Source organism: Balaenoptera physalus (assembly GCF_965194825.1).
Source record: "Balaenoptera physalus genome assembly, chromosome: 10".
NCBI classification, from domain to species: Eukaryota; Metazoa; Chordata; class Mammalia; order Artiodactyla; family Balaenopteridae; genus Balaenoptera; species Balaenoptera physalus.
Window position 1 is genome coordinate 110378893 of NC_138889.1, and position 23034 is coordinate 110401926.

Consider the following 23034-nt stretch of genomic DNA (forward strand, 5'->3'; position numbering starts at 1 on the left):
CAGTGCCCGCTTGTCTGTTTCCTGGGGCGGGCAGGGAGCCAGGGCCGTGTGCCCCAATTTCCTTGGATGGGGGTGGTAGGCGGGTAGGGGGCCCGCCTCGGCCCTGCGGACACCGGGGCCAGGCCATCATCTGTCATGGGGGGCTGCCCTGGGCACTGTGGGCTGTTGGGCTTTATCCCCAGTCTCCACCCGCTAGAGGACAGGACTGACCCCGGTCGTGACAACAAAAATGCCTCCAGACTTGGCCAGCGGTCCCCTGGTGATGCAGAAGGAAAGTGTGATGCCCTCCCAGCCGGGAGGAAATCCGGACCAGGGGTCTGTAGTGGGAGAGGGCCGCGTGGACCCCCCAGAGTTTGAGGACGGGCTTGCGGGCGGCCCCAACCACCTCAGACTACGGCTCTGGCCCTGGTGACATGACCCCCGATTGATCAGCCGCCTCCCAGCCCACGTCTGGCCAGTTCGCCCTCCTAGGTCATTTGCAGATAGGAAAGTAAATAAATGCGTTAACCCTCTTCTGGCGCAAACTGCTGTTTGCTCTGGGTGAATCATGGCCCCAAGGTGCCCTGAGCTCGGGGCGGGGGGGTAACAACGCCAGTGTCCGGGCAGCGGTCCAGTGGCCTTTCACACGGACCCGGCGACCTGGGAGGCCTGGTGGACACCTGTGACGTCCACCTTTGGGCTCCAGATGCCTGCGAACTGGCCACGTTCCCAACGCCGGTGGAGGTGGGAAGTGAATGTTGGTCCCAGCTCTGCGGGGCCGGGGCCTCTTCCCAGAGCCTGGGGGTCCCCAAGGTGCCCTCACCCCCCAGCTGAGCATTCAGCGAGCGCTCCAGAGCCAGGAGGAGGCCTGGGTCACGCGCCAAGGATGGCACTACTTGCCAGGTCAGTTCACCGCAGCCCTAATGAAGCGCCTGCCGTGTGCCAGCCTGCCTGGGGGGTGCCCACGGGGTCGGTGGGGCCTGTAGCTTCTGGAAGGAGGTGGAATGTGCAGGCGCCGGAACTGCTGCCTCCCCCCTCGCTGGCTGGGTGGGTACGTGAGGCAAGGCCCCCGCCCCCGGGCCCTACAGGGTGCTCTGAAAGGGGGTCCCGTACAGCAGGGGACCGAGGGACGGCCAGAGCCTCGGGAGGTGCCCTGAAGCCCAGGGCCTGCTCTGCACCACCGCGGTGGCTCAGCCCCGGGGACCCGCTGGTCTGTGTCAGCACCGGGGCCCAATGACATCGACGACCATGGGTGTATAGAGGGGCCCAAGCGAGGCTCCGACGCCGCGAGGACCTCGGGTTATCTTGAGGAACAGGGGCAGCACTCTGATTGCGTTAAGTTCCAGCGAGAATCCGGGCGGAGGAAGCCGGGGGGCCGCCGCACGCCACAGGGAGGTGGACACCCAGGACGCCAGACCTGCGGGGCTGTTTGACGGTTTCTAATGTTTCAGGTGGAAAATCTATCTGTGGGCTGACAGGTCGGACAGTGGAAAGGAAGAGGGCATGACGGGGGTGCCCTCGTGAGGCACAGGGGGAGGAGGGGAGGCAAGGGCAGGGGCGCAGATGGGACCCAAAGTACACAGAGGGTTTGGACCAAGCGAGGAGGGGCCCGGAGCGCCCCAGGGCCGTCTCCCCAGCCGTGAGGCCCCCGGAGGACGGGCAGCGGCCTCCTCTCAGTTATGCCGCGGGCCCAGACCTCTCCAACCACCCGCATCAGCTCGGGCATCCCCTCGTGGGGACCCCCCCCCCGTGGGGGTCTGGCTGCCCTGTGCGTATCAGGAAAACAAAAACTGGCCTTTGGAGACAAAACCTTCCCGTGTCCACTCCGCTGCCCCCTCCCAGAAGCCCGAACGCCTGCTCTCACTCCGGCCCACGGCCACTCACCTGGGGCCTCCCTGCCTCCTAGCCAGTCTCCCTGCCCCAGGCGGGCCCACCACCCTCTGCCAGAACCCCCTGAGGCTTCTAGCTCCATCCGGGGTCCTGGGACCTGGCCCATCTCTCCAGCCTCACCCCCCCATCTCCCCCCAGCCTCACCCGATGTCCCCCCAGCCTCACCCCCGTATTCTCCCAGCCTCACCCCCGTCTCCCCCCAGCCTCAGACTCCTCATTCCCCGAAGTTTCTGCCCAGGGGACTGCAGGACACACCAGACTACTTCCGGCCTCCAGGTTTGTGCTGGAGTGCCCACCCCCTGCTCTCCCCCAGGCTCACATAAGACTCTCTGCGGTGTTCTCCACCCTGCCCCAGACAGGTGGCTCTGGGTGGTCCAGGAACCATTACACGTGGTGTTTCCCCTCCGGGCTGTGAGCCCTTGAGGACAGCTGTCTGGCTGGTCCTTCTCTGCCCACGCCCTGCCCCCCGCCTGCACTCAGCGGGTGCTGAGCAGTAGGGCCGCGCGCGGGCTGCGGGCTTTGTGAGCTGCCGAGGGCTGGGCCCTGCCTGACCCGGGTGCGGTGGGCAGACCCCGAGTTGTGAGGAGTCGGGGGCTGGGGGCCTCCCCAGGGGCCGGGAGCACCTCGTCACCCTGAAAAGGCCCCGGGACACAGCCTGGGCACTAAGGCGAGTCAGTTGCCTGCCAGGGCCCCAGATTCGAGGGGCCCCAGGGCAGGCGTGTTTGCAGAGGTGGGTACTGCTGGGACCCTGGGCGCCAGGCTCCCCACCTTCCCTCTGAGCCCATCCCTCCTGGAAGCCCGGCAGCAGCGGGGCTCGGCTGTCCCACCACGAGGCCAATCCCAACTCCGGGGGGCGGCCACGTGGGGCGTGTGTCCCGCACGCTGGGCTGGCCTCCACCGTGCACAGGGCTCTGTCAGCCCAGGAATGTCTTTGATCAGGAGTTTATGCAGAGGGGACGCAAGCCCCCAGCCTCTAATCCGTTCCCACAGTCCCCCTGCCCGCCGGCCCCTGCCCTGAACCACACCTCGGCCCAGCAGACAATAGCCGAGGCCGGTGGGCGGGCAGCGCTGGGGACGAGGGCCGGAGGCCCACATCCGGGGGCACTGTCACCGCCACTCACAGGGCGCACAGGAGGATGGGGAAGCTCTTGGCTCAAGGGCTGCCGTCGGCCCGGAGCCTATCAAAGACGGCAGCGTCTGTTAATCTTTTCAAGTTCCAACTAGCAGCGAGATAGCCTCCCCAGGGCGGTCCCTCTAGCGCAGACCCGTCTAGCTGGAGGGTCGCCCCGCATTCTGGACCCCAAGCCCGCCGAGCACACCAGGCGGTGTTCCTTCCCTGGTCCCATCGCAGGAGGACAATAGCTCAAGTTCACCCAGCACGTACTGGGGGCCAGGCATTGTGCTAAGGGCCAAACACACCATTTCTCCCTACATCTTTTTGCTGTTGTTGTTGTCGTTTTGGTTTTTTTTTACGGCCGTGCCGCAGGGCGTGCGGAATCTTAGTTCCCTGACCAGGGATCGAACACGCGTCCCCTGCATTGGGAGTGCAGAGTCTTAACCACTGGAAGGCCGGGGAAGTCCTCTCCCTAAATCTTGAAATAGCCCCCAGGGGTTGGTGACAGGCAGGGGACACACTGGCGAGGGGGCCCTGTGGAGCCCACGTTCCTCTCGCAGGTACAAGTATTCCCATCTTCCGGGTCAAGGGTGGGCAGGCTTCTCCACAAAGGGCCAGACAGTGAGTGTTTGGGGCTTTGCTGGCCACGGTCTCCAGCCAGCTCCTCGACTCCACCGCGTGGAGCAGGCAGCCGCGGAGGACAGTACGGCGACGAGCACAGCCAGGCGGGATCTGGGCTGAGGGTGGGAGCGAGCCGACTCCTGTTGGGGACGAGTAAACCGGGGCCCAGAGAGGTGAAGTAACCGAGCCAGGATCACACAGCGGGGAACTGACCGAGCCAGGCCAGTGGCCGAGTTTGTGTCTCTGGGGCCTGCGCCCCTGGCAGTCAGCTTGGCTGCCTTGCTGAGAACGAGGTCTTCAAAAATGGGCTTGAAGAAAACGCACGAAGTCTTCATCTGAGTATTTTCACCCAACGGTCAGTGCGTGCACTCGGGGCGGCCCTGCTTTGCCAGGAGGCCCAGGGGTCGAGGTCAGGTCCACCCACGTCCAAGACTTCAAGTCAGCGGTCCCTGCAGTCAGGGCAGTGTCTTGGTCAGCTGGAATGGAGAAGGGTGGCCAGGCATGCTGGCAGTGGCATCTGACGTGGTCAGTCGTTGTTTGAAAAACACTCTCTCACACATGAGCACGTTTTAGAGGAAAAGACCCAGGAGTTGGATCTCAGCTCTGCAACTTTCAGGCTGTGCGGCTTCGCCTTCTGGGCCTCAACTTTCTCACTCATAAAATGGGGATAGTCACGTCTATAAGAAGGGTGGCTCCTGAGAGGGCATCCTAGCATCTGTGACACACCCAGCACGGAAGCGGGGCTCAGTCAATCTGTTCAGTGACCGCCTCCTGGGGTGACGCGAGGACCAATGGCTCGACGTCCATGAAGCATTGAGCACAGTGCCTGGTGCACAGGCATCACTCAGTAAACGTCACCATACTGTCAGTGTGACCACCACCATCTCGTGCATCGTCCAGGTGTGCAAGGAGGCCCCGCTGGTCCCCGAGGGGTGGTCGAGGCCATCCTTATTTCCCTCCTCTGGCAGTTCTTGGTCTTTGTGCCCACACTGAGCCCCCCCCCCACACCTGGTGTTGACAGCACACAGATTTCAGTCGGTGGGAACCACCGTTCTCAGCTCTGTGGCTCAGGTAGGACTGACCCCATCCCCAGCTCCAGGACAGGCGCCAATGGGCTCAAAGCCAACAGCACATCTGCCCCCCAGGACGAGTGGCAGGTTCAAGGGTGGATGTGAAATCTAACAGCCAGCGAGACTCAGGGCGACATTTTCTGGAGCTTCTGGAAAAGAGAGCACTCCACCCTGTTCCTTAGGACTCCTGGGGGCTGGCACAGCCCTTCTGCCCTGACAGGGGCGCCCGTGGTGCCGCGGCCGCAGGATGGAGCCCGAGCGTGAAGCCGGTCGTGCAGGAGCGCAAGAGGGGGACCAGGTCTCCAGACGAGCTGCTGCAGGCTGCCCATCACTGCCCGTTACTGTTTGAGTCCATTTGATACGAGTTTCCCAGCATTTTCAAAGCTTCTTAACTATCACACCGTATGTGTGTTTTCTACCTTCTCTAGATGTAACATGTATTACTGATATAAACAACAGGGGCTGAGACCCAGGGGAGAGCTTCGAGCCAGCCTTCACTGGCAGACCCTGTCTCGGCCCCTGTACAGAGCCAGCGGGGCCCCCCAAAGGCAGCAGCCTCTCGGGGGAGGGAGCCAGGGGGCTCCTGTGCCTTGAGATAACAGCGTCTTTCTGGGGTGTAGGTACCACCTGCTCCTCAGAGCAGCTGAGACCAGGGAGCCGAGGCAAATGCCGTAAGGAGGAAGCTCCCCACACGTCAGGCCAGGAAGAAGGGTCTGGACATCACCGCGTCCTGCCTCTCCACTCAGCAGACGGCCAAACGACAGCCCAGACCCCGTTATCAGTGTCCTGGGCCTGCTGTAACAAGCCATCACAGGGTGGGTGGTTACATCAGCAGAAATTTATTCTCTCACAGTCCTGGAGGCCGGGGCCGTGCTCCCTCCGCCAGGTCTCGTGGCTGCTGGAAACCCCCGGCGTCCCTTGGCTTATAGCCGCCTCACTCCGTTCTCAGTCTCTGCTCTCGCACGGCTCTCTCTCCTCCATGTGTCTCTCTTCACATGGCATTCTCCTCTTCAAGGACACGGTCATGTGAGACGTAGGGCCCCCTACTCTAGTACAAGCCACCATAACGTACACCCGAGTCACAGCTGCAAAAACCCTATTTCCAAAGAAGGTCACATTCACAGGTACCAGGGGCTGGGACTTGGTCCTATCTTTTAGGGGACATGGTTCAACTCAACAGATGTGTCTGAGCTCTCAGAGCTAGGGAACCTGTTCGTGGAGCACCCTGGGATTTCAGGGGCGCATGCCCACCAAAAATAATGGAAGTTCAATAAATCCTTGCTGAAAGGATGCAGACAGCCCGCCCCTAAGTCTTCAGTTCCATGGCCGTTTACTTGGGGCGTGGGGTCCCCTGGCCCATCACACTCCTGAGTGGGTAGAAACAGGATCATATTCAGGTATCGCTCCAACCCTAGGGACCCAAGGCCCAGCTGATCTGGTAAAGGGCACCAGGGGGATGGGGCCGAAGCGCTGTCTCCACGGGGGCCCCCAAGGGACACACCAGCAAGGGCCTCCATGTCAGGTGAGGAGTTTAATCAGCCATCAGAGCTATGGAGAAGTTCACGTGCAAGGAGCGACTGTCCTTCTTGGGACACTGAAGCCCCCCTGAGCCCCTAAGTCCTGGTGGCTTGGATAGGCCCGTCCCTCTGGGGGCCTGGCCCAGCACCTGCACGACTCTCGTGTCCTGTGGGAACTGAACGCAGTGCCCGCTTTTCTCTGATGGATCATACTCGCTTGGGGACACGTTTCCTGGGCTGCAGACCGGTTCCTCACTTCACTCACTAAGGAATGGAATAACTGTGGACTTGGGACGACCTCACCAGTTACTTACAGGTTTTGATCTCTCCAAATTACGTTGTGTTTTCAGGTAGGCTGGAAGAGACATTCTCCACGGTGCTGAGCTCAAATGAAAGCTCACAAAGCGAGTCATGCCAAGGTCACCTCCTCCAGGAAGGCTTCCTGCCCACCTTCCCACTCCCTTATCCCCCAGGCAGAGCTGAACGCCCCCCACCCCACCTCCAGGCTCCCCATCCGTCCCTTAGTGAGCCATGCTCAGAGGGTCGAGGGCAGCTGATGGCCCACGCGGTCCCTGCCTCTCCTATTGCAGCCAGCACGGGTCCGTTCCCGTAAAGCCGACTGTCTCTGCCGCGATCAGCTAGATGCAAGACTGGTCAGACAGGCTGTGAATTATCGGGAAAATGAGAGTCTGTTCTGGCTAAGAATAATTTAAGCAAACCCCTTGACCCCCGCTGTGCTTAGGCCTGAGGTCAGCCACTTACTGCGACCGCTGGCACATCACTCAGCTCAACTGGGAGCCCCAGGCCCCCATCTGCCGGGGTGAGGGGGCCAGGCAGCGACCCCACCTCATAGGCTTTGTGGACACTTCAGTGACCCAAGGAAGGTCAAGGCGGCCACGAGCAGCCACTCGGTAAATAAGACTTCTTATCCCTTCCTCCAAATCACTTCATTCTTTTCTCACCCCTGGGTAGAGAAAAACAAGCTGAACGTGAAGTACAAGTAAGCGTCCGGGGCTGGGATCTGGCCTGCGGGTGGGTGTTTCCCACCACCCACCACGGTGCCTCTGAGAGTAGAGTTCCAACGTGGTAAGTTCAGGGGGAGGATGGATTAGCCTGCTTATTCCCAATTACTAATGTTCTAAAAAATGAAATGAAGTAACTTCAACTTTTTTTTTAATAAAATTTATTTATTTATCTATTTATTTTTGGCTGCGTTGGGTCTTCGTTGCGGTGCGCAGGCTTCTCATTGCCGTGGCTTCTCTTGTTGCGGAGCACGGGCTCTAGGCACGCGGGCTCAGTAGTTGTGGCTCGTGGGCTCAGTAGTTGTGGCTCGTGCGCTCTAGAGCGCAGGCTCAGTAGCTGTGGCACACGGGCTTCGTTGCTCCGCGGCATGTGGGATCTTCCCGGACCAGGGCTCGAACCCGTGTCCCCTGCATTGGCAGGTGGATTCTCAACCACTGCGCCACGAGGGGAGTCCCAAAGTAACTTCAGCTTTTAAGTGAAATGGCCTTCTCCTCTCCCAAGTTAAGTCCGTCCAGGCAGCCAGGCAGGGTGGCTATTACAGGCCACCCTGCATTCACCCTATGGCTGAACTATGTCCCCACCAAAAGTCATGTTGGAGTCCTGCCCCTCAGAACCTAGAATGTGACTCTATTTGGAGATGGGGCCTTTAAGGAGGTCATCAAGGTGGGCCCCAATCCAACAGGGCTGGAGTCCTTAAAGCAACACCGACACACACAGGGACGACTGTGTGAGGACACAGGGAGAAGACGGCCGTCTACACGCCGAGGAGAGAGGCCTCGGGAGGAACCGGCCCTGCCCACACCTGGGTCTCAGATTCCAGCCTCCAGGACTGGGAGACAGTGAATGCCTGTTGTTTAAGGCACCCACTGTGCGGCATTCCCTATGGCAGCCCCGGCTGACTAATAATGTGGCACAAAATATGCTGGGAATTTCCGACAGGGCAGAGCAAGTAGGCCAGAGCCGTGGGAAATCTACGAGCCCCTGGAAAGGGGTGAAATCCAACAAGGGTTAATATCCAGCAGGACCAGGCGTACGTGCACAGGAAGGGGTGGGGTGGGGTGGGGTGGGGGGAGGGCAAGCAGGATCGCTTCGCCTGCTAACACTGGAAGCCCTACCGAAGTGGCCTTGAACCAGGGCGTTCATCAGCTCCTATAACCGAGGCTGGCAAGCAGAGCGCCTCTCGGGGGTCAGTCAGCACAGCTGCTCGGCAATGTCCTCGGGCTGGGCCCTCTCTGGCTGGGCTCTGCCATGCCCAGGTCTGGCTTCATCCGTAGCTGCTTGCAAGCTGCCTGTCATAATTCCAGGTGTCGCATCCCCACAGCACAACTTCCAAAAGAGATACCATCTCTCTCAAGAGTGATGTGACCTTTCCCAGAAGCCCTCGGGTGTCCTCCACCGTCTCATCAGCCAGAAGAGCAAGCTCCCCGGACCCCATCGCTGGAGGTGGCATCACAGGAGCAGAGTGGTTGTGACGCGAACAGGGGCTCTGTCTGTACTGGAATCCAGAACATCTGTCTTGGGTGACCAAGGGGTCCTGGAAACTGGGTCTCATCCTCCAAGAAGGAGCCAGGCTGGCACAGGTCAAGTCCGGTGTCCAGGGGCCCTGAAGATGATCGATGAGGCAGCTCGGCCCCGCGGGATGGGGGAGAGGAAGTGGCGGCCGGCTGCTCTGGCTGACACCTGGCGTGGGAGAGGCCGAGAGGAGAGAGACGGAAGGGGTGGGGGGGAGTGAGGTTTGGGGCAGGAGAGGTCAGTGATAAACACACGCGGTGGCTGGCCAGGGGCAGCAGGACCCGACCCCTTCCTGAGCATCACGGGGCGCCGTCCTGTCGCGGCAGCTGCCTCCATGCATATTAATGAAACACGCAGACACAAACACAACATAAGGCTGTTCGGTGCGACCCTGGTACCTCAACCCCAAATATCACGGAGACAGGAATGAATTCGCTAGATGTCGCATCAAAAATGGTCCCAGACGGCCTTTTGCTTTAAAATATACCCTTTTTATTTTCAATTATAAAAATAATACATTATCCAAACAGATTGCTTAGGAAGCACAAAAATCCACCCAGGAAAATGACAACAAAAGCCCCTCCATCCCACCAGCCAGAGAGAAGTGCTGCTGGTGTCTGTGACGAAGGCGCACCTGGGGCCGTGCACCGTGTACAGATGATGCCTTTTAAGTCTGGGCGGAAGACAGAGAACTCACACTAGAAGGCAGGCTGCAGTAAGGCTGAGAAGTTTCTGCACATAGAACGGTGGCCTTAAAGTCTCCTCCCCGTGACCATTTCTGATGCTGCAGAGCCCCACCCACCCAGGGACACAGGAAGAGCACGTCCCGGCTTCCTGGGGACAGGGTTGGCCTCTGCTCCTCTCAGCCAGACACCCACGGCCATGGCCACATGAGATGCCCCAGGGCTCCACGGGGCATAGCGGGGACCTGCGGGCAGGGACCCCGAGACTGTGGGTGCGAAAGTGCATTCCAGAGCGGGCACCAGGAGACAGGGCTGGAGTCCCAGCTCTGCCGCCCACTGCCCTTGGACCAGGCAGTCTCTTGGGCCTCAGTTTCCTCGTCTATAAAATGGGAATAACACCTACCTCATGGGCTCCTGAAGGGACTAAATAAAACATGAGAAGCAGGTCACAGCACTGGCACATCTCAAGGGTCAATAAATGTCACAGTACCCATCACTCCTTCCATTAATCTGCTTCGTGTCAACCCTGTGGCTCTCATTTTTTAAAAAACTGTCCCTCTGAGCGCTGACCAAAGCCCAGGGGGTAAAGGGGAGGTTTATCCTATCCAGAGCCAACCCGAATCTAGATCCAGCCAGGCCTGCCAGGTGACGAGAACCCGTGAGCCAGGGGCCTGGACCCTGGACCAGAGAAGAGCAGCCCGGTGAGGGCTCTGCCAGGGCTGCGTTCATGCTGCAGAGCAGACAGGGTCCAACAAAGGCCGGGCCTATGTGGAGGGGCCCCGTGGGGGGCACCGAGGCCACCCGGCAGACCTCGGGGGAAGGAAGCCCTTTCAGCGGCCAAGCTGGAACCCTCCCTGCAAAACAATGAATCCCCCATCATTGTTTTGCCTTTAATCACATTTTTAAACACTTAACATACGAACATCTGTTCCCTGATGTTTCGTCTTTGTGCGTCTGTCATCCTCAAAATGAAAGTCCGGAACCTTCTGCACTAACTTTAAAGTCGGGATGGACGTTTAGTAATGAACAAAGCTGAAAACACAAAAGAAAACAAATGTTTTTTTAAATTAGAGCAGAACTCTCGCTCTCTAGCTGCAGCTCTACTTGTCTAGGTCACCACCCTTCAAGAAGTTCTCACACCGGTTCCCTAGACGGTCCTCGGTTTCCTTACATCGACATACACAAGGATTTGCTTTACTGACCATTTATATGCTACCGGTGGCCCCAAAACCATTAGCAAAGTGAGCCCCCAGGGCTGCCCCAGCTACATCTGAGAAAGGCCCCCCGATCAAAAAGATGCACACAGGACACAAACCTGCTTAAATTTCCCTCTAATTCTGTCTAAGTCTTCGTGAAGTTTATCGTAAGTAGGATCATCATAAGGGAATTTCTGAATCATTCCAATCAACGATTCTAAGACCTTCATCTTTTTGCTGTAAAACACAGAAATAAATCCTTTTAGCCCTTCGCACACAGGCTCAGCTTGCGTAACAGCGACTCCGCTTTAAGGTGGTGGTGCTGAGCGTGTCTGGCCTCAGGCAGGCGCTGGTGACTGACTGTCATCACACTAAACAACCTTTACTCACCTGGCAATGTGAGCCCGCCCACAACCGCGTCCCGACATCAAGAGCGAACTGACCTTACAGGGACGGCTCCATCCGGACCCAGTGGCCAAGGCAACACCGACCAGCACGCCAACCGCCGGTCCCCAGGCCTGACCCCAGAGCAGACAGAAGCGGACGGGAAAGAGTGCCGGGCGTGGCCTTGCCTGCTCCGGACCTGGGGATTTTCCAGGTAAACCGGCAAGCCCCCTCCACCCATAGGGCAGAAACCAGGGGCTGGTGTTTGAGTTCGTCTCCCTTTCCCAGGAAGACGAGGAGCTCAGCTGGTGGGCGGCCTAGACAACCGCCCCAAGGCACTCAGGTATTTCACATCTCCGAGCCTCAGCGTCCACATCTGTAAAATGGGGCCTCAACGGCCACCTCCCAGGCTCTCAGGAGGATAAGCCCAGAACGTGCTACAGAGTAGGGGCTCGATAAACGTCAGTCTCCTCGCTTCATTTGGGAGGGGGGTGCCCTCTGGGTCGCGGGCAAGCGATCCTGCCGAGCCGCCTCCCCCTGGCCACATCTGATCCCCAGGTGTCAGGAGCATGCGAGATATGTGATCCCTGGCAATCTCGAAGGACTCGTCCTTAGGATGCAGCAACAACCACTCAACGTGACCAGGACCTGCTCACATCTGCGGTTTTTAAACCAGTTCAGAAGAACTATGATGGCCACCTCTTGGAGAAAACACAAAACCGCAAAAGGTCAGAGGGAGTTAATTAAAGCAACAAAGCACTTGGTTTCCAGGGAGTTGGAAGGCAGATGCCGACATGCGGGAAACGGGAAATGGCTGCACCTGCCACGATACGACGACTACCGCCCACTCCCAACTCTGCAAGCGCGACGGGTCGTTCCTGCCTTCCCGGGCCAGTGAAACTACTCTAGACACACCCAGCCCGTCGCACGGTCAAAGCCAGTGCACGTCAGGAGGGTGTGACCCGCTCACGGCTGGTGTAAGGGAAAGCGCCTTCACCAGGCTGCGGAAGGGGCAGAGGAGCGTCTCAGGCTGGGTCAGAAAGCTACAGTCACCTGAAGAAAGGTCGCCATCCTTCAGGCTGAGATACGGCTCTCCACACAGCTTCTCTGGTGTGAAAATTCCCTTAGCTCACTGAATGATAACACACATGGCAGGTGTTTCTCTTTTAACATCCTTACTTGAAACATAACGAAGCAGATCCTCTGCCCGCCTTCTACCATTTTTTAAAAAACTGTACAGACTTAGAAAATCCAAAAACCATTGCTCTAAGATAAAGGGTCTTAGGCTGTGTTTCAAAGGGCTCCCCGGGCTCTGCTGGTGGGGTGGGGATGGCTGGGCGGCGGGCCACGGGCCCTCTGATGCACAGACCGGGGGCGCGGCTTTAGGAAGGGAGGGAATCCCTGCCCTGGGGTGTGGGTTGGCAGCCCCCGGGTGCGAGACCCTTCACACCCAGTGCAGGGCCCTCCGTGAGCCGCAGATCCCGGTGCGGGGAGAAGGGGAGGCTGCCGGAGCATTCCAAGTCCGTGCGCCCCACCCCGCCTTCGTGGGCCGGGAGTGGGGAGGCACGCTCCGCTCCGACCGCCGCCCAGTGGCGCCCGGGGCTGCCAACCACTGTCCCAACCTGAGCGCCAGCTACCCGCCCACTCCCACTGAATCTTCAGAGGAAAATCTCCCCAAGATGGCCCTCGGCTGATGGACGAATCCGGTCAACTCCCACTTGCTCAGTGACGGGACAAGTCAGAGAGCAGGCGACCCCACAATCACCCAGACTCTGTCTTGAGCATCCCTGCTCTGACATTTCAATATGGCTGTGGCCCAAGTTCTACAAATTCAAAATATTCCAAATAAGATGACAGGTCACGTGGACGGGGGAATGCCAGCTTCCCTGCTCTGTCATCCACTCTCCTGGCACCCCTCCCAGGCCAGGCAAAGCCACCAGACATCAAGATGATGCACAGCAGCCGCCGAAGCCCAGTGTCGGCTCCCATGAGTGGCAGGATGGCCTTTCACATAAGGGTGCGTTTCCAGCTTAAGAGTGAAGACCGGGGGTGGGGACAGGGTCCCGGGGCTTCAGGAAGCAGCACCCAGCAAGAGCACGCTCCAAAGGCTACAGACGGGCTTCCCTCGTGGCGCAGTGGTTGAAAATCCGCCTGCCAATGCAGGGGACACGGGTTCGAGCCCTGGTCCGGGAAGATCCCACACGCCACGGAGCAACTAAGCCCGTGCTCCGCAGCAGCTGAGCCTGCGCTCTGGAGCCCGCGAGCCACAACTGCTGGGCCCGTGTGCCACAACTACTGAAGCCCGCATGCCTAGAGCCCGTGCTCCACAACAAGAGGAGCCACTGCAATGAGAAGCCCGCGCACCGCAACGAAGAGTAGCCCCTGCTCGCAGCAACTAGAGAAAGCCCGCGTGCAGCAACGAAGACCCGATGCAGCCAAAAATAAATAAATAAGTTAAAAATTTAAAAAAGGCTACAAACACTACAAATAACAGCTCGTGGTTACTTAGTGCTTCCAGGTACCTGACACCTGTGAACCACATGAAATGGGTCACTCATTAGCAGACCTTTCAGCTACATTAAAAAACCCAGTGACAAGGGAGTCACCATTTCTGAGCCCTGATCATACCAAGACTGTTCTGCTCTGTTTGCTAGAAGCTCAGAGGAAAGATGAATGAGAAGATAGTATCATTTTCATCGTGGTTTGACGAGCAGGGTAACTAAAAGCCACTTAGCGCCCTAAGGTCTCCCGGGAAAAGGCAGGGGGATCCGAGGACCCCTGGGAAGTAATAACAACGGATGTTCACCCAACACCAGAAATGCGCCCGGCGCTTTCTAGTTACTATTTCCTGTAAACCTCATGACAACATTTCAGGTTCAGCCTGGTTATTTCCCCATTTTACAGATGATGAGACTGAGACACTAACCGCCCAAGGTCAGAGTGAGCTATGAAACCGGAACTTCCCGTCCAGACACCGAAGAAGAAAGAAGGCTCCGCTTTACCTGTCCTTCTCAGTGGTGCAGCCGTGCAGGAGACATCTCCAAGCAAAAGCAAAACCTTGGTAGCACCCGATCTGTGAATTTACGAAACATTCAAGAGTGAAATGACTAACCAACAGCTATACTTGATCTAAATATCAAACTCTCAAATCAAAAAGGCGGGGGGTGGGGGCCAGGGGGCAGTAGTGCTTCTTCTCTTGCTGTTCTGGAAGCACCCATTGGGCACCAGGCTACAGAAGTTGGAGGTCAAGTCACCAGCGGGGCAGCCGGCCTCCAAGGTGGCCCCACTGGACCCCACCTCCCCACCCCCGGGTATTCCTGCCCTGTGCGGTCCCCTGACTGGATCGGGGTGACCTTGCTCAGCAGGAGAACACACAGGAAGAGGCAGCACACGACCTCTGAACCTAGCCACTAGCAGACAGTGTCACCTGTGCCCTGCCGACGTGGGTCACCCGCACAGTGTCACGAGGACACTCAAGCAGCCCCGTGGGGAGGGCCACGCAGGGAGGACAGCCGCGGGAGCGGCCACGTGAGAAGCGGCTCCTCCCGCCCCAGCGAGCTCTCGGCTGACTGCAGGCTGGCTGACTCTCAACTCCGGCATCCAGAGAGCCCGAGCCGGAACCGGCCGGCTCAGCCGCTCCTGGACCACAGACCCTCAGAATCCGTGTGAGACGATCAACACTGCTTGTCTTAAGCCCACGTGTCTGGTGCGGATTCGTTCTGCAGCCACAGACACGTGATACAGTCCTGACGGCCTCAGACGTTACTGCTTAGGGCCAGTTATCTCCGTTAAGTGAGGGCCAATCTAGGTCGAAGGGCCGGAGAAAAGGAAAATCAGGGACTTTATGGAACTCCAACAGAAATATAAACGGCATGTTTTCACATGACACAGGGCGCTCAGTCTCTGGGGGAGGATTCAGCTGGCTTAAGACACAGGCCAGCATCATGACACTGGACGTCGACTGAGGTGAGGGGGGCCTTGTTTTCTCTTTCTCCAGCCCACCCGACTTCATCATCTCCACACAGCAACACCCTCTGCGGGTTCCCTTCTGAGACGATTTCTCCGTCAACGTTCTATCTAGCCTACTGCCATGGGAAGAGGCCTGAAGTGGTGGCTCGATCACACTGATCATCAAGGCAAATTGTCAATGGTCAGAGAAAAGGATTCCTTTCTAAGTGCGGGGGTCCCACTTACCTCGGATCCGATTTTAGCTCCATGTAACGTGCCATACTGTCTTCCTTCAATCATGCCCAAGCTACTTCCTTTTTCATAGCCTTCCTGATAACCTTCCCCGTGAAACCTGCAACAGAGGAGAGGAAGCGTGAGCAAATAAACAGAAGAAGGCGCATTCTTCCTGCAAAAACTTTCCTCTTCCACATCACCCAGACCCAGCAAGACAAGACCTAGTACTGTAGAAAAAGAAAAAAATTTAAGCCAGAAAACTTAAGTTCCAATCTCAGCTCCACCCCTGCCTAAGTCTCTCCGTCTGGCAAGTCGCTGTAATTCTGGAAGCCCCATTTACCTCTTCTACAAAGAGGAAGGTGGGCCAAATCGGTGATTCCCAAACCTGGCAGAATATCAGAAACACACAGGAAAATTTCAAAGATACAAATTCAGGGGCCTCACCCCTCGTATTCAGTTAAGTCTGGAGTAAGGCCCGGGAATCTGCTTTTCAAAATCTGCCCGGTAATTCGTCTGCAGCCAGGTCCTCGAGCCCCAGTTCTGAGTCTGTAAGCTAGACTGCTTGGTCAAGCGCTTCAAAAAACAAACAAAAAAAAAAAACAAAAAACTCTGCAACATGTACCGGGCTTTCCATCACATCTCAGGAGACTAGCAAGGAGAAACGCCATCAGATGATCACAAAATGTACCGTGACCGTGGCGCCTGCAGTAGAATAAAGGCTCTGACTCTGAAGGCCCAGCAGTGTAATTGGCACCATCATAACCTGCAGTCACCAAAGCGAAAGGCGTGTGCGGGAGCGCCCAGTGAGGCCGAGGGGATAGCTCCCACTTACTGGCTGTGGGGCCCTGGGAGTGACCTTGCCTCCTCCTCTGAAAGACAGGGTGAAGGACAGGATCCACTTCACAAGTAGGGCTAAAATAAATAACGGGATACAACGCTTAGCTCAGCGTCCAATTTACAGCCATCTCCAAATAAACGTCAGCGACTGTTTACTGTTCACTCTCTTACTTAACTGACATCTACTGATGTCTCAAGTGGGCAGGGCACTGGAAGACAGCCACAAAGCAACCAACAGCTCCCCCCCCCCCGTCACAGCCCTAGGCGCTCCCCGGGGGCTCAGGAGGGAAAAGGATGACGCCTGACACCTTTAAGAGCGTGTCCGTGAACGCTGCCGTATGTCCTACCGCTGAGGAACAAGAAAAACGGGCAGCACCCAGATGGCAAAGGCCCGTCCCACCCGGGGAAGGGGCGTCCCTGGAGGGAGGCAGTCACCAGGCCGAGCAGATGCGTGAGGCAGCCCCGGACGGGGGAGGCGGGTCTAGAGGGGCAACTGGGCACGTGGCGCTCGCCCGAGAGGCCGATGAGCAAAAGAGAAGCAGCAGCATCTCGGGCCCTCCCGCGCCAGCCGCCTTCTGAGCCACAGCGCGTTCCCCCAGGGCCCGGGCGGCCGCCGCAGCCCAGCGGCTGAGAGCAGACCTGCCCGGGTGGGGGCCCGGCCCAGCCCCGCTACCCACCTCTCATCCGCCATCACGATGGCTTCGAACATGTCCTGACTCCCGGCCATGGCGGCAACCGGCCCGCCCCTCGAGCTCCGGCGCCAAGCGCTGCGACCGCAGACACACGAGCCTCGGTCACTGACGCACCGCTTCTGAGGAGGCGAAGTCCACTTCCGGGGGCGGCCGCGCGGGGCAGACCGGGTAAGGACGGCACGCGGGAGGGCTCAGCTCGCGCCGGCGCGGGGCCAAGCCGCGTGCGCGGCGGCGGCGCTGGGCGGAGCTGGGCCAGGACGCGGCCCCGCCCCGAGGCCTCTTCGCCCCGTTCCCCGGCTCCCGCCAGGGGTCAGCTGCTCCCCGGCTGCAGCATCCACCTGGCTGCGAGGGGGGATGGGGGGGGTGGAGGGTGACCCGGGGTGGGAGGTTGACCCGGGGGGGGTTGGGGGGGACCCGGGGGTGGGGGTGACCCGTGACCTCACCGTCACAAAACCAGGCAGATGCAACCGAACTGCCAAAAGCGGCTTGGAAGGAATCAGGGGAAAAAACTGGAAAAGTTACCAAAGAGCCAACGCCTCCGGAGGCTCTGCCAGTGGGGTCTTGAGGGGAAAAGTTCCAGGAAGGGCAATTCCCGGGTTGGAGACACGACCCAGAGGAGAGTGGCCCGGTCCCCCACCGACCCCGACCCAAAGCCAGGGGCCACCTTCCAGGACGACGTCAGACTTGAGACCCCGCCTACAATGCCATTAAATCCATGTTAACAGTAATCCAGGGACTGCACGCCTTTGTCCAAGAAACGCAGGGCTGACCCGACCCCAGGGAAAGTGAAACAGCAGCAGGTGACAGAGAAACAGCCTGGTCGTCTTAACACTCGCTGGGAAAGGCATTGTACATGTTGAAACTTGATTGAAACTCTATAGTTTTTTGAAAACTGGAAATAAAAGTTTTTGTGTTTTTATTCTTGCAGTTGTTTGATTGTAAAGCAAAAGCAGGGTAATTCATAATTCACGTAGAGAGTCAAGAATCAGCACAGAAGGGTTCATGGTTAACAGCCACCGGTGCCCTCACTCCAGCCGGAGGCATCCCTGCCTCTTGAAAAAAATAGCTTCTGGCTTTAGTCCTCCCATTTGTCATTGCCATGACAGGTACTTCCTGAACACGATTTTTAAAAGGTACTTCAAACTATCAGCCACAATAGAACATAGGTATGAAATACCAAAAGCATTCCCATTAAAATCGGGAGTTAAACGAGAATGCCTTTATCACGTGCCCATTGAACGCATCTAGGAGGCCTAACCAACGCAGTAAAATTGAGCAAAAAGTCTATCCAAAAAAAAAAAAATCCAACAAACTACTGTTATTTGTAGGTGTGATGGTCCATCTAGAAATCCCCAAATAAGCATTTAAGACACTCAGAATTTGTAATAGAGTTCAGCAAGTAGCTATGTACATGATGAATCGCCAAAAAAATCACTTGCTTTCTATTATTCTAACACTAATTGGTAGTAGCCTGAGCAAGGATGACTGGGGAAATCCACTTTACCAAGGTCACCGTAAATTTCTTAGAAATAACAAGATTTGAGCAGGACCTATACAAAGGAAACTACAGCTATACCACCACCCTGGATGGGAAGAAATGCAATACCAATCAGTTTCCACAAGATCTGGGGAGAATGTGTCAAATTCTAAATTTCATCTGGATGAATAAATTGATAAGAATAACTAAGATGTTTTTGAAAGAGAGAATGATATGGAGGGCTTGCCGTACCAGATTTGAAAAGATAGAAGTCTCCGTAAAAATATTGTAGCATATTGGTTCAAGAATAGACAGATGAATGAAATAAGATGGAATGGCCTGGAAGGAGACTCTAGGAAATGTAAAACCTTTGCACATGATAAAAAGCACCACAAATTAATGAGGAAAGGGGATATGCATCAATCACTAAAATGGGAAAATTTGTGGTTTGGGAAAAGTCACGTTCCAGTTAGATCTCATCCCGTTCATCAAAATAGTTCCAAATGAATTAAAGACTTTTTTAAAAAGACATTTAAAAATTTAGGTGGAACATTCAGGTAAGCGCGGAGATGCATTTTTTTAAAAATATTTATTTGGTTGTGCCGGGTCTTAGTTGCAGCAGGTGGGCTCCTTAGTTGCGTCATGTGAACTCTTAGTTGCGGCATGCGTGTGGGATCTAGCTCCCTGACCAGGGACCAAACCCGGGCCCCCTGCATTGGGAGCGTGGAGTCTTATCCTTTGCACCACCAGGGAAGTCCCTGGAGATGCAATTTTTTTTTTTTTTTTTTTTAAAGAAGGAATGCTACCCAGCTCTTAGGGCTCAACTGACCCTTTCAGTCAACTGGTTCTTTCTTTCTTTCTTTCTTTTTGGCTGTGTTGGGTTTTCGTTTCTGTGCGAGGGCTTTCTCTAGTTGCGGCAAGCGGGAGCCACTCTTCATCGCGGTGCGCGGGCCTCTCACTATCGCGGCCTCTCTTGTTGCGGAGCACAGGCTCCAGACGCACAGGCTCAGTAGTTGTGGCTCACGGGCTTAGTTGCTCCGCGGCATGTGGGATCTTCCCAGACCAGGGCTCGAACCCGTGTCCCCTGCATTGGCAGGCAGACTCTCAACCACTGCGCCACCAGGGAAGCCCTGGAGATGCATTTTTAACACATGAAAAGCCACGGAGGACATCACGAAGGAAAAACCAATGCAAATGTGGTAATGAACAAAATTAAAAACTAAAGAACAATCTGGGGATATATCGGTCATAAATTTTATAACTAAAGGAATAATATTTCTGGTTTATAAAGAACTTATTCAAATGCATAAGAAATAAATGCATCTTAATGGGAAAAAATGGGCCGAGGACTTGAATATATAATTCACAGAAAAGAACAACAGCTGACTGGCAAACAAAAGTATAGCAAAGACAGACTTACTAGTAGTAAAAGAATAAGAATCGAAAGAAAAAGTTGAATTTTTTACCTTTTTAAAATTGTAAAAAAAAAAAAAAAAATCATCTTTTTTAGAATGAAGATACTCTCAATGCCCATGGATGCCTAAGTTAAAAATACCTTTTGGTCCAGCAGTTTGAAAAGATAGGAAGGGCATTTAAAATGTTTTTTACCCTTCCACCTAGTAATTTCACTTCTAGGACTTCTGCTCAAGGAAATAAACAGAGAAAAGTGAAAATTTTTTTGTACAGCGCTGTCCATTGCAGCATGATAGCATGATCTGTAAAAGCCAGAAAGAGAAACCAGCTTATGATGACAAAAGGGAAGATGATGAGACATGTATGGTAGGATGTTCATACGGAAGACTCTTCAGCAACCGCCAAAAATAATACGTGAAACAAGAGTAATGTCACAGAGAATGCTCGTGATGTTTAAGGAAAGAGAAAAAAACTCTGGTACACCTGAAACTAACACGATACTGTAAATCAACTATACTTCAATAAAAAAATTAAAATTAAAAAATAGAAACAAAAGGGGGAAAAAAAGAAAAAACTCTACATATACTCCAATTCCATCGACATTAAACAATTATGCTTTTAAAAAGACTAAAGTAAGCACACCAAAATGTTAACGGTGATTATATCTAGATTTTGGAATTACAGTAATTTTTAAATTTCCTTTTATATTTTTTCTAAGTACTCCATGTTCACACAGTGAACACGAGTGAGTTCTATAAGAATAAAAACGTCCAAAAAAATATATTTGGGGAAGATGAAATGAAATAGACTTTGTATTATTTGTCCTTTAAATGTCTTTTCATTTTTAGCTTTTTTTTTTTTTTTTGTAAGCAAATCAAATCACAAAACATTTGGGTTGTAGGAAAAAGAGCCAAACAAGAAAGCAAACAAATCCACTCTCCCACCACTCTGGCCACCGATTCATTTTTGCTAATTTTGTTACATTTTTCCCTTTGAATTTCCACACAAAAATAATCTTCATATATATACAACTTTATATCCTTCCCATACCCACTTCACACTGTATTACAAACATGTCCCAAGTAAGGGAACTGTTCTCTTATTACGACATACATAAAATACATGTCCTGACCATAAACCTTATCAGCTGAAAGAAAATAAAACAAGCTATATCTTTTGGCATAGGGAAACAGATACGTGATGAGAAAAAAAAAAAAAGAGACCAATCACAAGATAAAATTCGTGGGTATAAAGATTTGTACAGAAGACCATGAGTCAATCTCAAGCTTTTTAAAAAAGTGTGCAAAGCTTTGAAAGATTATATACGTTACAAATATCAACATTATTCATTTCACACTATTAGTTTGAAAATTAAAGCTTTAGAGAGTTCCCCGGCTGTGTTCCTAAAATATTGTTTTTAACACAGATTGTCTTAACATTGAAGGATAAGAGTTTGATTACATTATCTTGGATTTTCAATATTGTATTCAAAAATTGCTTCCTTTTGCAATAAGGGTCAGACTTTAAAACTAGGGCCTTGAAGGTAGAAAAAGGCAAAGTTTTAAAGTTCAAATATAATTTATTTCAAAAGCCTTAAGTAAGTTTCAAATTTGGTGCCCATGTTAGCAACTGAACCCATAAAAAGTAGGCAGGGGACTTCCTGGTGGCACAGTTGTTAAGAATCCGCCTGCCAATGCAGGGGACACGGGTTCGATCCCTGGTCCAGGAAGATCCCACATGCCGCGGAGCAACTAAGCCCGTGTGCCACAACTACTGAGCCTGCGTGCCACAACTTCTGAAGTGCACGCACCCAGAGCCCATGCTCTGCAGCAAGAGAAGCCACCACAATGAGAAGCCTGTGCACCGCAACGAAGACCCAACACAGCCAAAAATAAATAATGATAAATAAATTTTGAAATATATATGAACTAAAAAATTTTTTTAAACACAATATTGTGTTAATTTGGACCCAACACAGCCAAAAATTAATTAATTAATTAATTAATTAATTTTTAAAAAATAGAAATGTTTTTAATGGAAAAGAATATGAAAAAAATATATGTATAACTGAGTCACTTTGATGTACAGGAGAAATTAACACAATATTGTAAATCAACTATACTTCAATAAAATTTTTTAAAAAATAGAAATGTTTGCGTATTCTTGTTCAAGTTCAAAGAGAACCAGGTGGATATAACTAAAATGAAAAACAAACATCATCAAAGCTTATTGGAAAGTGCTGACTTATTGGAATTGATTTTTTTTTAATTTTATATTCACATGAAATACTAGGCAGCCTCCAAAACTAACCAAACAAAAACTGATCTGTAGCTGTACAGTGGTTAACCTGGAAACACATCCATTTTATTAGGACAAAAAAAGCAAGTTAAAAACAAAATGTGTCATTTGCTCCTATGGTGGTTGAAGAAGAAACCTGCAAGCATATTTTTTTAATATAAATTTATTTATTTATTTTTGGCCGTGTTGGGTCTTCGTTGCTGCGTGTGGGCTTTCTCTAGTTGTGGCGAGCGAGGGCTACTCTTCGTTGTGGTACGCGGGCTTCTCATTGCGATGGCTTCTCTTGTTGCAGAGCACAGGTTCTAGGCACACGGGCTTCAGTAGTTGTGGCACACGGGCTTCAGTAGTTGTGGCACACTGGCTTAGTTGTTCTGCAGCATGTGGGATCTTCCCGGACCAGGGCTCGAACCCGTGTCCCCTGCATTGGCAAGCGGATTCTTAACCACTGCGCCGCCAGAGAAGTCCCCTGCAAGCATACTGACTGGTTTTATTATATGTTCAAAAATAATCTGCAGGAGGGACGTCCTTGGTGGTCCAGTGGTTAGGACTCTGTGCTTCCACTGCAGAGGGCACAGGTTCGATCCCTGATCAGAGAACTAAGATCCTGCATGCCTCGCGGGGCCAAAAATAAGTAAAGAAAATAAATTAAGAACTACTTTAAAAAATAATAATAATCTGCAGGAACAGGGTCCCTTTCCTAGTGTAGATTAACTCTATCCAAGTCCTAGAGTTACAGAGCCCCTCTCTGGGGGGTAGGATTGATGAGATTATTAGTAATCTTTATTTTCTCATGTATATGTTTTTATGAGGTTTTTTTTAATCACAAAGTAATATCGCTTTTCATAATCAGGAGAAAAAAAGGATTTCAATTTCTTAAAAGGAAGTCATTAAATAACAACTCACTTCCAGGAAACAAACCTCCGTCTTGTTCTCTATTCATCATACATAAGTGAGAACACAGTTGGAAAAAGAGGCGTGCTTCGGGCTTTCATCCAAGTTTGACCCCCTGGGGCAGGGGGCACAGAATCCAAGGGTTGAGTCCCTTTCAGGCTTTCTGTTGGATTCTCTTCTGCTCCTTCCCTGCAGGAGGCGCTCTGGAGCCTGCCTGCAAGGGCCATTTTCCACCTGCCTCCCCAGGAACCCTCA

At 53.7% G+C, this 23034-nt stretch overlaps 1 protein-coding gene and 1 long non-coding RNA gene across 3 annotated transcripts; one reads left to right on the forward strand and one right to left on the reverse strand.

Annotated features, from left to right (window-relative positions):
- Positions 1-7357: 7357 nt before the first annotated feature.
- LTO1 (LTO1 maturation factor of ABCE1) lies at positions 7358-16862 on the reverse strand. 2 transcript variants are annotated; one of them, XM_082477677.1, is made up of 6 exons: positions 16686-16862; positions 15184-15289; positions 13992-14062; positions 10725-10842; positions 10329-10441; positions 7358-9832 (listed from the first exon to the last, which is right to left on the reverse strand). In XM_082477677.1, exons 1-5 carry the CDS (start codon positions 16733-16735, stop codon positions 10373-10375), a joined length of 414 nt encoding a protein of 137 aa, XP_082333803.1. In that variant the 5' UTR covers positions 16736-16862; the 3' UTR covers positions 7358-9832; positions 10329-10372. The 2 variants fall into 2 exon arrangements, with proteins under 2 accessions (XP_082333803.1, XP_082333802.1); XM_082477676.1 differs by lacking the exon at positions 7358-9832 and having other exon boundaries at positions 10286-10441.
- Positions 16798-17621, forward strand: LOC309668190. Its single transcript, XR_014268106.1, has 2 exons — positions 16798-16868; positions 17158-17621. It is a non-coding gene; the product is annotated as an uncharacterized lncRNA (long non-coding RNA).
- The last annotated feature ends 5413 nt before the right edge of the window (positions 17622-23034 follow it).

What these genes read in the sequence shown, in the direction of transcription:
- LTO1 (XM_082477677.1), bottom strand. Translation starts at nt 16,735, where the DNA reads ATGGCCGGGAGTCAGGACATGTTCGAAGCCATCGTGATGGCGGATGAG. An exon ending in ATCGTGATGGCGGATGAGAG is followed by an intron (nt 15,290 to 16,685) that starts GTGGGTAGCGGG and finishes CCTCTGTTGCAG; the next exon opens with GTTTCACGGGGAAGGTTATC. An exon ending in GAGCTAAAATCGGATCCGAG is followed by an intron (nt 14,063 to 15,183) that starts GTAAGTGGGACC and finishes GTAAATTCACAG; the next exon opens with ATCGGGTGCTACCAAGGTTT.